Source organism: Primulina huaijiensis, chromosome 1 (genome assembly GCF_012295235.1).
Source record: "Primulina huaijiensis isolate GDHJ02 chromosome 1, ASM1229523v2, whole genome shotgun sequence".
Classification (NCBI taxonomy): Eukaryota; Viridiplantae; Streptophyta; class Magnoliopsida; order Lamiales; family Gesneriaceae; genus Primulina; species Primulina huaijiensis.
The window spans coordinates 1,121,761-1,134,061 of record NC_133306.1 but is presented as its reverse complement, the minus strand read 5'-3'; the positions used below and the strand labels follow the sequence as shown (position 1 = coordinate 1,134,061).

At 30.0% G+C, this 12,301-nt stretch overlaps 3 protein-coding genes across 3 annotated transcripts; 2 read left to right on the top strand and 1 right to left on the bottom strand.

Moving 5' to 3' along the window:
* The first annotated feature begins 604 nt into the window (after window positions 1-604).
* Window positions 605-1,390, top strand: LOC140974504 (probable calcium-binding protein CML23). The gene has a single exon (XM_073437993.1). It carries the CDS (start codon window positions 749-751, stop codon window positions 1,205-1,207), a length of 459 nt encoding a protein of 152 aa, XP_073294094.1. The 5' UTR covers window positions 605-748; the 3' UTR covers window positions 1,208-1,390.
* Window positions 1,391-3,997: 2,607 nt separating this feature from the next.
* On the top strand, window positions 3,998-4,769 carry LOC140956238 (MLP-like protein 31). The gene is made up of 2 exons (XM_073413268.1): window positions 3,998-4,184; window positions 4,510-4,769. Exons 1-2 carry the CDS (start codon window positions 3,998-4,000, stop codon window positions 4,767-4,769), a joined length of 447 nt encoding a protein of 148 aa, XP_073269369.1.
* A 2,255-nt stretch (window positions 4,770-7,024) lies between these two features.
* LOC140978861 (transcription factor MYB1-like) lies at window positions 7,025-8,450 on the bottom strand. The gene is made up of 3 exons (XM_073444131.1): window positions 8,267-8,450; window positions 7,849-7,978; window positions 7,025-7,750 (listed from the first exon to the last, which is right to left on the bottom strand). Exons 1-3 carry the CDS (start codon window positions 8,388-8,390, stop codon window positions 7,336-7,338), a joined length of 669 nt encoding a protein of 222 aa, XP_073300232.1. The 5' UTR covers window positions 8,391-8,450; the 3' UTR covers window positions 7,025-7,335.
* Between the last annotated feature and the right edge of the window lie 3,851 nt (window positions 8,451-12,301).

The window sequence follows — 12,301 nt, the reverse complement described above, 5'->3', positions numbered from 1 at the left end:
TAATTTATTACTAATTATTTGTTTTATAATTTATCAAACAAAAATAAAAACAATATATTTTCTAATTAAATAAATAATATTAGATAGTTGTCTCGAATAGCTTGAAAAAAAAAAGGAAAATAAAAAGAAGCCGGAGGCTCCAATAAAAATAACTGTACAAAAGAGAAAAAAAAATAATAATAATAATTATATAAATATATGACCTATGCATGATCGCTAATATATTATATTATATTAAGACTCGCCCCATGAGCTGAAAATTAGTTTAACCGATGACCAACAATTTCCAAAGCTGCAATCAAATTTTTTTTGAGACGATCTCATCAATCAATTTTATAAAATATATTTGTATTTGGATTTTAAATTTTTTATGTAAATTAGGTCTTGATTCAATGGTTAAAATTTAGTTTATGAGATTTGTTGATTTCAAGTTCTAGTTTGGTTGATCGTGGATGGTTATCTTAATTTATTTAGACATATTTATTAAATTTTTTTGTTTTAGTTATCCGAAATAAACAAATTTTAGATCAACAATTAAATTTCGTCAGAGATAGCAACAGTTATGTAATATAAAAAAAAATGTAAATTACTGCACAAAACTCAACTCACACTCCACGCGTATTCAACGCGTTAATCGTTCCTTTTAAATCTCCACCAGCAGCTTTTTCCTAACCGGAAAAACTCCTCAATTTCTCGACTTTTCTTTTATTAATTATTGTAGATTTCTAAGATTTATCCCTGTTCAGTCATGGCGAATAATCAAGATCCAAGAAAAGCCCCATTAACCCAGGAAGAAGAAGTGGAGCAAGTATTCAGCAAATTCGACACCAACGGCGACGGAAAAATCTCGTTAACGGAACTGTCAGCCATACTCAACGTTCTCAGATCCGACACCGCCGAGGAGGAGGTGGCTAGTATCATGTCGGAGCTGGATGTTGACGGGGACGGGTTCATCGACTTGAACGAGTTCAAGGCCTTCCACTTCGGGGGAGGGGACAAGAACAAGGAGTTGAAGGATGCGTTCGACTTGTATGACCAGGACAAGAACGGGAAGATCTCAGCGACGGAGCTGCACGCCGTGCTGAAGAGCCTGGGCGAGAAGTGCTCGCTCATAGACTGCCGGCGTATGATCAGCAACGTCGACGTGGATGGCGACGGCTGCGTGAATTTCGAGGAGTTTAAGAAGATGATGACTGGGGCCGCATGACGTAGGTGTCCGAATTCTATTTCTGTCTCTTTTTGTCTTTCATGTTTTTGCAGTGGAGTTTCGTTTAACAATCAAGCACTCCCTGTTTTTAAACTTTAGCTTCAAGTTTCGAAGTGAATGGGTTAATCTTGCTATAACATACACATCTTGTTTCAAGGATTGTAAAAACAATCATTTGTTCCATTGATCTGGTGAATTTCTTCGCTCGTTTGTATGTATGATCTGGAAGTAATTAGTGTTTTGGAGCAGAACAACTTTTATCAATATTTCCTGGTGGAAAAATAAAACATTATTGTATTACAACTGCTGAAAAGTAAATTTTATATATTCACAAATTGGTTGGTGTGTATAAGAAGGGATAATTGATTTTTATCATGTGTTTGATGTATATGATTAAGATTGTGGACAAAAATTTGTATGACACGATATCGCGGATCGTATTTTGTGAGACGAATCTCTTATTGGGTCATCAATGAAAAATATTACTTTTTATGTTAAGAATATTACTTTTTATTATGATATCGGTAGGGTTGATCCGTGTCACATATAAAGATTCGTGAGACCGTCTCATTAGAGACATATTTAAGATTGTGATAGGTCCGTTCAGTTGCACCCCAATCGCACTGTTTATCGTGGTTATATAATTTTTTGAAAGAAAATGGATGATTTTTGATTAATTTAAATTTTTATTTAATATCTTGAAGTTTAAAATAATTATAAATTCAAAAATTTTTATAATATTTAAATATAATTTTTAATTTGACTAATATTTTAAATAATTTAATTATTTTTTATAATATTAATCGATATTTTATATTTTTCGAAAATTGAAATTAATGAAAATTTAATAATTAATATAATATTTTAATTATATTTATAATTTTTTAAATCAATTAAATTTACAAATTTTATTTATTTATCTTATAAGACGATTTTTTAAGGTACGATTTTTTAAGGTATAATAATAATATGATGATTAGTATATTAAATTCTGATTGCGATTGAGCATGACGCTTAAACGCGTTTCCTCATTTGTATCGTGAGGATCAGGATAATCCTGCAGAATATTGGGAGGCCATCCCAAAATTCTGATCCAATTACAAATACAATTTGATTTCAATCGGAATCATCGGATTAAATATAATTATAAAAAATTTTGGAAATAGGAGTTTTTGTGTTGCTTTTTATATGAATCATGTCAATTCATCTCATAGCTAGACACGTGAACGTGAAACCGTCTCACAAAAAATTTACTCATTAAATTACGGTTTAAAATTCATTTCATTTTTTTTAAAATTATGACATTAATCTCTCTTCTCGAATATTCATAAATATTTTTTAAAAAGTTTCAGATAGCTATTCTTACCCATGGTCAAACAAATTTACTGTTTAAAAAATAAAAAATATAATTACAATATTTTTTGCGGGCATTGGATAGTTTAGCCAATAAAGTTCGTTCTTTTTTTAGCCAATAAGTTCGTTCCTTTTTAAAAGTGATTGTTTGAGCATTTCAGATTCGAATATGTTGATTTTGAATATTTCTGTAGAATAAAGTTTTTTTACGTTATGGGAATCTATATATCCAAAGGCATCGAACCGGATCCACATTGGATTGAATCAAACCTGATAGCACATTGGATATATAACCCAATGCAACACTATGTTGAGATCCGACTGGAATTAATTTTTTTTTTAATTTATCAATGTTCACGAATTTGTAAAATAATTATAGGCAATTTTTCTTTAAAAAAAAAATGAAATTCTCGAGTGTATTTTGAGTTTTTTAAAAAATACTCTTTGCATAAACATATTGTTTATTAAACATCATAATAAAAAATTAATTATATTTGTTTATAAAATTTAAAACTAAAAGTGACAATTATTAAATAGTAAAGTACTCAAGAGTTTTTTTAAAAAATTACCAACATCATTAATTATAAAAATAAGAATTACCCTAACAATATTTTTATATATAACATAAAATGCATATATTTTAAAAAAATAAAGACATTGCATTACAATAAACTAATCTTTCATCATAGTTACGTAGCGAGTTTTTTTTAACAAATTATAGTACATTTTTTTTATAACTTTTATCAAAATATAGAGTTTTGTGATTATGAAAATAAATTATAAATTTTAGAAAATTACGCCACGGTGTGCGTCTTTTGAAGAGGACCCCGCCTCTTGTACATGCGGGAGTGGAAAAAAAAATTACATATAATAAATTATTATATATAGTAAATTATTACAATTAACATTTTCATTAAATAACAAATAATTCTCCATTATTTTATGGTGCTACATTGCCCAACCCAAATATTGAAAATATTATACTTGTTTTGTACAAGAATGTTGCAACAAAATTATATGCATTTGTCGTAAAAACTTTGGTGGATTCTGTCAATCATTAATTTTATTTGTAATATACACACACAGAGTTCCCAGATTTTGATTTACTATCGTGTGCAAAATGAAACTATAAAATATCTAAGTGAAAAACTAAAATATGAAATTATTTACACCATATGTTCATACAAAAGTACCAAATATTTGGAGTGATAAAAAAAAAATTGGACATGATATTTAAATTTCTGTTTCTTTAATTAATTGGCCCTACTCGTTAATTTCTTTCTTGGTTCTCCGTTCGGCACGTTGTCACCTTTATGCCACTGCATTTTATGGAATCCTTACAAGGGACCACGTAGAGANTATTTATTCTTGTACTATAAAACCTAAGACAACTCCCGTAATTCCTCGTACCACATTACTTATTTATCAAAAAAGAAAATGGCTCAATTGATCAAGGTCGAGTCAGAAGCCCAGATAAAATCTTCCCCTTCCAAGTTCTACGATTTCTTCAAAAATAACATGTCTCAACTTGTCAACATTTTCCCTGAAAAATTCGAAAGCGTCCAGCTGCTCGAAGGAACCGATGGTTGCGTTGGAAACGTCAAGCTGTTTAAAATGCTGATGGGTACGATCGCCAAAAAAAAGATATTACAGATTTCTCATCCTCATCATTGTTAAAATGATAAAATCTCCCCTCGTTATATATATATATAGTAATAACCGGACCGATCGGATAATCTACGATATTAGCGGAGAATTATGGATACTAATCGTAAGATGTTATGTGAAGACAACTATGTACCCAGGCAACAAAAAAATCTATATTATGTTTAATACTAGCTAGCTAGTAGGTCGATTTGTACTATATCAACTGCATGAGATGAGATGATCAAGTAAAGAGCTATATATATATATAGTTTGTCAACTAATCTCGAACTTGTAATTTACAGGGAGTCAAACAGTTACTATGAAAGTGAGAGCGGAAGAATTAAACGATGAAGAGAGAATCATAATCTACGACGCCTTCGAAGGGGATCATATGAAGTTGTACAACAGTTTGAAGTCCATAATCACAGTCCGAATTAATGGTTCGGTGAAATGGGGCATCGAGGTTGAGAAAGCTAAAGATTCAGCCCCAAATCCAGATCGTTATCTTACATTTTCAATTGAATCTGCTAAAGCTGTGGATGCTCATCTCCTCAATCATTGACAGATTGTATTACATATTTAATCTTGTGGCTAAGTATCTTGTGTATTATTTTCATATGTGTAATGGAAGGTGTATTTGAAAAATATTGGAATGCTTAACTAGTTTTTGTGTTGGAAAAATGAAATTTTAAATTTGGAACTAGTAGTAGTCTTACAATAACAAAAATAATTATATTTTGTCATTATACATATATATATAAGTATTATGGTACAACATATTGGTATCTTGTCATCAAATTTAAAACATTAATTCATTTGGATGAACTCCGTATTTTGAATTTATTATTAATTATAGCGTTATTAGCGTCAAATATTATAAAATAATCAACTTATAAGCCACTTTTTATACATTTGCTTGTGTCTAGTTGACTTCTTCTCTCATGTTTACATTTAATTTATAAAAAAAATAAAATAAATCGAATTTTCTGGTTAATTGTACGTATAACGTCATAATTTAGGATGAATTAAGGAGCTCGCGTTTCTCTAGTTTATAAGGCATACATTGTTTAAACGGCACCACTTTTTTTGTTCCTTAATCATGTATGATGTGGTACAACATGTCTTTTTGGCACGTTGGGATTACCCCAATATCAAATATGACGAGTGAAATTAGTCGATTTTGGGCAATGTAGGATATTGAAAAAAAAAAAAGAAAAGGATACTTTAATTGTAAATAGACCAACAAACAAGACTCATGTCTATGTCAAAAGCACGATCGTTTATATTTGGAAATTTTGTTTTTTTTATTATTGTGAGCTCGTTCTGTATAAACGGACATACTTTTGATGTAAAGACAGTTTTCTCATTTAATAAAATTATATTTACGAGTCTTTTCCATTATTTCGAGATTTGTTGGCATTATGTGTTAATCAACAAGATAATTCTATTTTTCACAAGCTTAGGCTACATCAATATATTGATTTAATTTTATAACTTCTAGACTGTCTAAATCAATTTAATTATAACCATCAAAACTCTTTATGNTGAGTGACACCTCATCGGTGCTCACATAGGTGTGCACGGTAGGTGCCTCATATACACACACTCTTTTTTCCCTTATATTATCATTGACTTTTTAAGCAATCATTTTTTCATTAAAAAAAGTTTGATAAATTTTTATTGGTGATACGCAGATTGTTACTCGAAATTATTACATAATATTTTTTCCTCAGGAAATGTTCACCTTCTAAGTTCTAAGTTTTCTACAATTATTACTTCACTATATGTAGTTCAATTAATTGAACGAACGTGAGATTTTTTAACTCGTTTACTTCCAAATGGGAAGACTTATTATTTAAGGACAAATAATTTTTCATTTTTAAAAAAGTCTGACGCTTCTTGTTCCCCACAATAAATTTTTAATTTTAAAATTAAAATTATTAGTTCGTAGCATAATGATATTAATTGAATTTTATGTCAACTTGACCTGAATTTATATTATCTTAAACTTGATTTTTTTAGAAAGTAGTCAACTGGTTTAAGAGTAACCTAAATCAGGGACGGAGCCAGAAAATAGAAGTATTGAAAAAATAAAATTATTATTAGACTCTTAGTCAATAAAATTTAAAGATTTTATGAAAAACATAATAAATCATCCAAATCGTGTTGATTTAGCAACATAATAAATGATTTGATATACTTGGTTATATTCTATCTCTTCAACAAATTTAGTAACGAGCATAACAGCCTTATTGTCGGTCATTGCGAATTTAAACTTATATAAGGTGTATTTTAATTTGAAAGAAATCATATTTTATTTTGTATATTATATACGAAATATACGCCTATTACTGAAGGTTATAAAAAATTTGGCGACCACCACTGATGGATTCGCCGCTGAACCCGATATTTCATCACTTTGAGTTTTTGTTTATTGGTTATTTTATCATTTTGATTTAAAAATTAATAGTTCGTAGCACAATGTTTTTCTTTTTTTAGAGCAACATAGCACAATTATACTAATTGATTGAATTTATGTTGGAACCTTGGATGAGCCACCTGATATTGAGCTGAAACTTGAACTTTTTTTAAGAAACTCAACTCGTTAATGGGTGCAGTGACATAAAAGAAGAAAAAAAATAATCGAAATTCGAAGAAACAATGAGCGACTCGGCGTAAGCCTACATAAATGTCAGATAAAGAAGGTACCATGAAAGTGAAAACTGAAGGATTAAACTCTGAAGAGAGAAGCATAACCTTGTATATATGAAGGAGATCATAACATACAGGAGATCATAACATACAAGTTCTGGTGATAGACTAGAAGACATAAAGAAGGACGAGTTTCAAACAGAATGGAGGGTTCCTGTCCCGGTTGTGGTCCGACATGTCGATGAGCCTGAAGCAAACAGGCCTCATACGCGAGTATGTGAAGGCCTTCTTTTGTGGTTTTTCCTGGACATTTTTTATATGACGAAAGAGGACGAGCTCTTCTATTTTTTTTATCACATATTTCATAGATTTGATTATTATACTTATAGTGCGATAAATTTGATCTCCCAAAGTTACAATAATAAAATATTGTCCTTCATTGTATCGAAAGCTTGAACTAATTTTTCTTTACTAAATTAAACATCATCAAATCCTAACAATTTCCATAAACCCATAGAGAATTCACTCACCCCGTCGCCACCATCTGTTTTAGTGGGGTAATTGTCTCCAGCATATGATTTTTCGTTCCTTCCCCCAACGGAAAACGACCCATTTTGAATTCCATTGATCTTGTTTGTTCCTGCTGTATCAAGAACATTACTGAACCACTGTGAATTTTGTTGTGGCTCTTCGTTGAAAGGCGGCGGCGGGGGCTTATTTTTGGACACGGCTAGTTTTGACATTTTGTGAGCTATGGGTTTTATAATTTTTGTTTCCTCAACTGGTTTACTTGTTTTCGGAGAAGATGAAATCTTCACGATGCGAGTGTTCCAGAAATTCTTCACATCGTTCGCAGTTCGTCCCGGAATTCTACCAGCAATCAACGACCACCTGCATTAAAAGTAACACTTATATATTTGTGTGGTTGGTTTACATTACTGAAACCCAAAACAAGCCTTAATACTTATAATGTTGGGGTAATTACTTACTTGTTTCCTAAAAGCTTATGAAGTCTTATCAAAAGATCCACTTCATCTGCCGTAAAACAACCCCTTTTAATATCTGGACTAAGGTAATTTACCCATCTCAACCTGCAACTCTTCCTACATCTGTTTAATCCTGTAATTTATGCAACACATGAACAAATATATCACAATAAAATCATATTTTTTTTCAGTGTGAAATATATTTAAAAGAAAATTAAATTTCAAATCCATCTCGATATTTGGTCTTAATCTAATAAGTTAGTCTATCGGCTGCATGTCATGTCATCAAAGTGATATATCAAAGAGATAAAATCCAAACTTCGATATAACTTGAATGATCAAAAGCAAAAAACAGAAGTTTAATTTATAACATATGATTGAGTCCTTCTAAAACAAATTTAATTATGATTAATTAAATTACCTGCTCGGAGAGGGACTAAATGCCACCTCCCTTCTCCAAAAATTTCAATGCATTTCTTCAAGAGCATATCTTCTTCTCTACCCCACGTACCTCTTTTCTTTCCTTCAGGATTACTGCTCTCCATTGTGTTTGCTTTTCTTCTACAAAGTTTAAGAACCTAGCTAGTATTTTGTGGATGTTTATTATAAACGTGGAAGACAAGGAAATATCTAAAGATTGGCAGGTACGAAAGTTAATGCATGATTGACCTAGCTAGCTAGTTTTTTTAAAAAAAATAAAAAAAATAACATAAATATATTCAATAGATAAATCAGTCTTCGTTACATTATCCAACCACAAGAGAAATTATCATTCGACAAACATAATATGTGAAGGATTAGATAAGACAAATTGTGTAAAGCGGTGTCCCAATTTGTTCGCACTTCTACCGACATGACAAAAACTATCAAACTTACTATGTACCAAGAGAGCTGAAATATTCAAAGTATAGTTGCTGAGGGATTAGATTTTTTGAAGTTGAGGTCACTGCTTGGACTGTTAAAGAAGAATCCGAACAAACTCGAACAAGATTAAACTCACCTTGAAGAGCAAGCAATATACCATCATATATAGCACTAAGTTCTGCTAGTACAACTTATCTTGGATGACGAATATATATATATATAATTAATAAATATTGTATACGTTTTGTATATTCTATTTTTGAAAAAGATTTATTATATATTTTTATCGTAAGTTTTCATCATTTAATATTTGTTTTGTACATTTTTTTTATTTTTTAAAACATTATGNAAAAAACTGAATAAACGTCGGTGCTTCGAGCTAGTTCGTTTTGCACTCTTACAACAGCGTTGGGTAGAATAATTTGATGGTGCAGTCGAGCAAAGTCGCCTTCATATAGTCTGCAAAAGGTTCATCTATAAAGTAAGGATATGAATCTTTGATTGCAGATGAAACATGCATGCAGGAAGATGACATACATGTCCCAAGGCTTTAATGTTGGTGGGACACTTAATTTATTAAGACTTACATATATGCATGATTCATTTTCAAATAATTTTAAACACTAGTGTTATACGTACTAATATACTGTACAATAATTCTTATCTTTAACAAGAGGCGCATGATGATACTATTTCAAATAATTGTTTACCTAATATATTTACCATTTGTTTTTGTTTTTTTTTAAAAAAAATAAGTTGTAAATTAGTTGGTCTATTTGATTGATTTGAAATTGAAACCATTGTATGCAAAGATAAAATCAAGAAATATAAATGAAAAAGTGAAAATCGTGCCGTGCTTAAAGTTTTTGTAAAATGAAATTATACAGTACACCGAGATTATCGTATCGAAAAAATACAAAATATTCGGTATACGATAATTTCGATATATATAGCCAAATACTGGAATAATATATAAAAATTTAAAAATATATAAATTTTTTAAATAATAAATTTATCTAATTTTAAAAATATAAAGTTTTTTCTGGTATAAAATGATATATATAGATATTGTACTGAAATCTCAATGAAACGTATAATTTCAATATAATCGATTTGCTAGTTATATGTATCGAAATTTTCAATATATTAAATACCGATATAAAATTAATTTTTTTTATATCGTATTTTTTGATAGGACGTAGGATGTATATATCATCTCTAGTTTGTGCCAACTAAAACAAATAAGAGATCTATATTACAAAATACGACCGTAAGACTGCCTCACACAAATTTTTTTTATGTTCATAAATCTATGCAGCCAAATAATTTCCCACTTGCGTGCGTGTAGGGGAAGGCGGAAGTTAGTTGATCAGCACTTGATTATGGCTGGCCGGGTAATGAGAAGCAAATCGGAGTAAATAACATCATTACCGATGTATGGTTCGGGTTCGTCAGATGCTCGTAGCCGAAAACAACCGGTTCATCTCGTGTGCTTGTAGATATTATGTCAAATATTAACAGATAAAAATAAAAAAAAATACGTAATTTATGAGATAAAAAATTCAAATGTATCATTATCATGATTAAAGTGAAAAAATGTAAATTATATGACCAAAAATATAATTAACGAGAGACAACAAATTGAAAATCACTTGTCAAGAAATCTTCTGGGTCCTGGCTATCTTGATGATTAAATTAACTGCTCTTTTTTCATTTTCATCGAGTCCTCTCAGAGTGTCAGAGTTGACTAAGGAGATGAAGGTCGTTAATCATTGGTAGGTGTTCCATTTAATTTTCCTCGAATTATGGATATATATTTTAAAAAAATTATGGACACATCACAATTTTTGAATCCGGGGTTTTCCTAGAAATGAAAAAACTTTCTAAAAATATAAATATAAATAAATAATCAATAATTCGTCAAATAAACTCGTAGTCATGATTTATATAAAATGGAGGTGATTATATTGACTTTTGTATGATGGTTATTTTTAATAAAATATAACAAAAACTATTTAAATTTAATAAAATATGACAAATAGGTAGAATTTAACAAATTATAACTACCAAAATCCTAATTCTAGAAACACTATTAAACTACGAGATCCAAAATTCAAATCCTAAAATATTAAAAATACAAAATAATTAAAAAAATATTTTTTCTAATTTTAATTTAAAAAATAACCAAAATTATTTTTTTAAAAAAAATTTTAAATAGAATCCGAGGATTGTATTTCAAGATTTTTCATTTTTTTTTTAAATTTTGTTGGTACAAATATATTTTATATAATAATAATAATAATAATAATAATAATAATAATAACTGGAATCCGAGGAGTGAAACCTCAATTATAATGAAATCCTAGCTTTCAAAACTCGGATTTTTATTATTTGTTAAATTCTACCAATTTGTCATATTTTTTTATATTTTATTTAAAAAAAACCTTGAATTCAACCATTTGAACGTGACTAGCCTAAGTCAAATAATTGTATGATACTCAATTATTCATGTAACAAAGTTTTCAACTTTTAGATTTTATAAACTGGTAGATGATGGAACATCTAGTGCCCAACACCTTGGGGATTCATCAATAACTAGGAGTAAAATACCTTGTGTCACATATTGAATCATATGATATTTAGTTAAGGGGAGATTTTCTATTCAGTACCCAATCATTTCAAACTTTCTTTCTACTCCCCATCTATTTTTAATTACCCAAAATACCCTTCAACCTTATATTTTAAATAATCGATTTTTTCTTTAAATTTAAGGCCCATCATGCTTCCGTAAAATAAATTAAATCTTTTACCTCTTTGACCAGAGTACCACCGGGTTATATCCACCGTATTTTACGAACTGCTCCTCACAGTTCAACCACGCGATCGCAACCGATGGATACCGTCGCAGATTCCTTCAGCAGCACTTAGCACAACTCTAATTCGTTTCCTACCTTAGAGTGTATAGTAAAAGATAAAATTTTGAAAATAATACATGAGAGGGGCTAAGAGCAAAGATCTCTTTATTCAAACACAAACATTTATTATTACATTGAAACCTCCTGTAGAGGAGGAGGAACTTGCTTAGCTACTTATAGTAGCCGAAACTTGAAAACACATAAACTAGAAATAGAAAATATTACAATTGGTTTTGAAAGAAATGAGGAAAATGTTCGATGATCTTCACTTCCTTCTTTCTGCCTTATTTATAGAAGGCTTCTTCGGATTTGAAACTCGGACTTCAAATCTTGATAAGCCTTTACAGCTTGCCTTGGGACCATGTAGTGGTTGAATGGTCCTTCCACTTTGTCTTTTTCTAGATTATTAATCTAGCAATCAACTTCTCATCTTCTTTTAATTCTCCGAGATACCAATAGAGATGAGTCTGGAATAGATCTGCTGTTATCTCATCACCCTTTTCTTTGTACATCTTAATTATTGATCTGAGAGCAGCAGCTTCACTCCGCTTGTAGTTTATCCTTCTTTTCAAAACTTTAAGATATACTCGATACATCTTTGAGTTTTGATTTTTCTGGTGTGTATTACTGGTTCCAAATTACCCGTATTTATATTGTAAATTTTTGGGTCCAGTTTC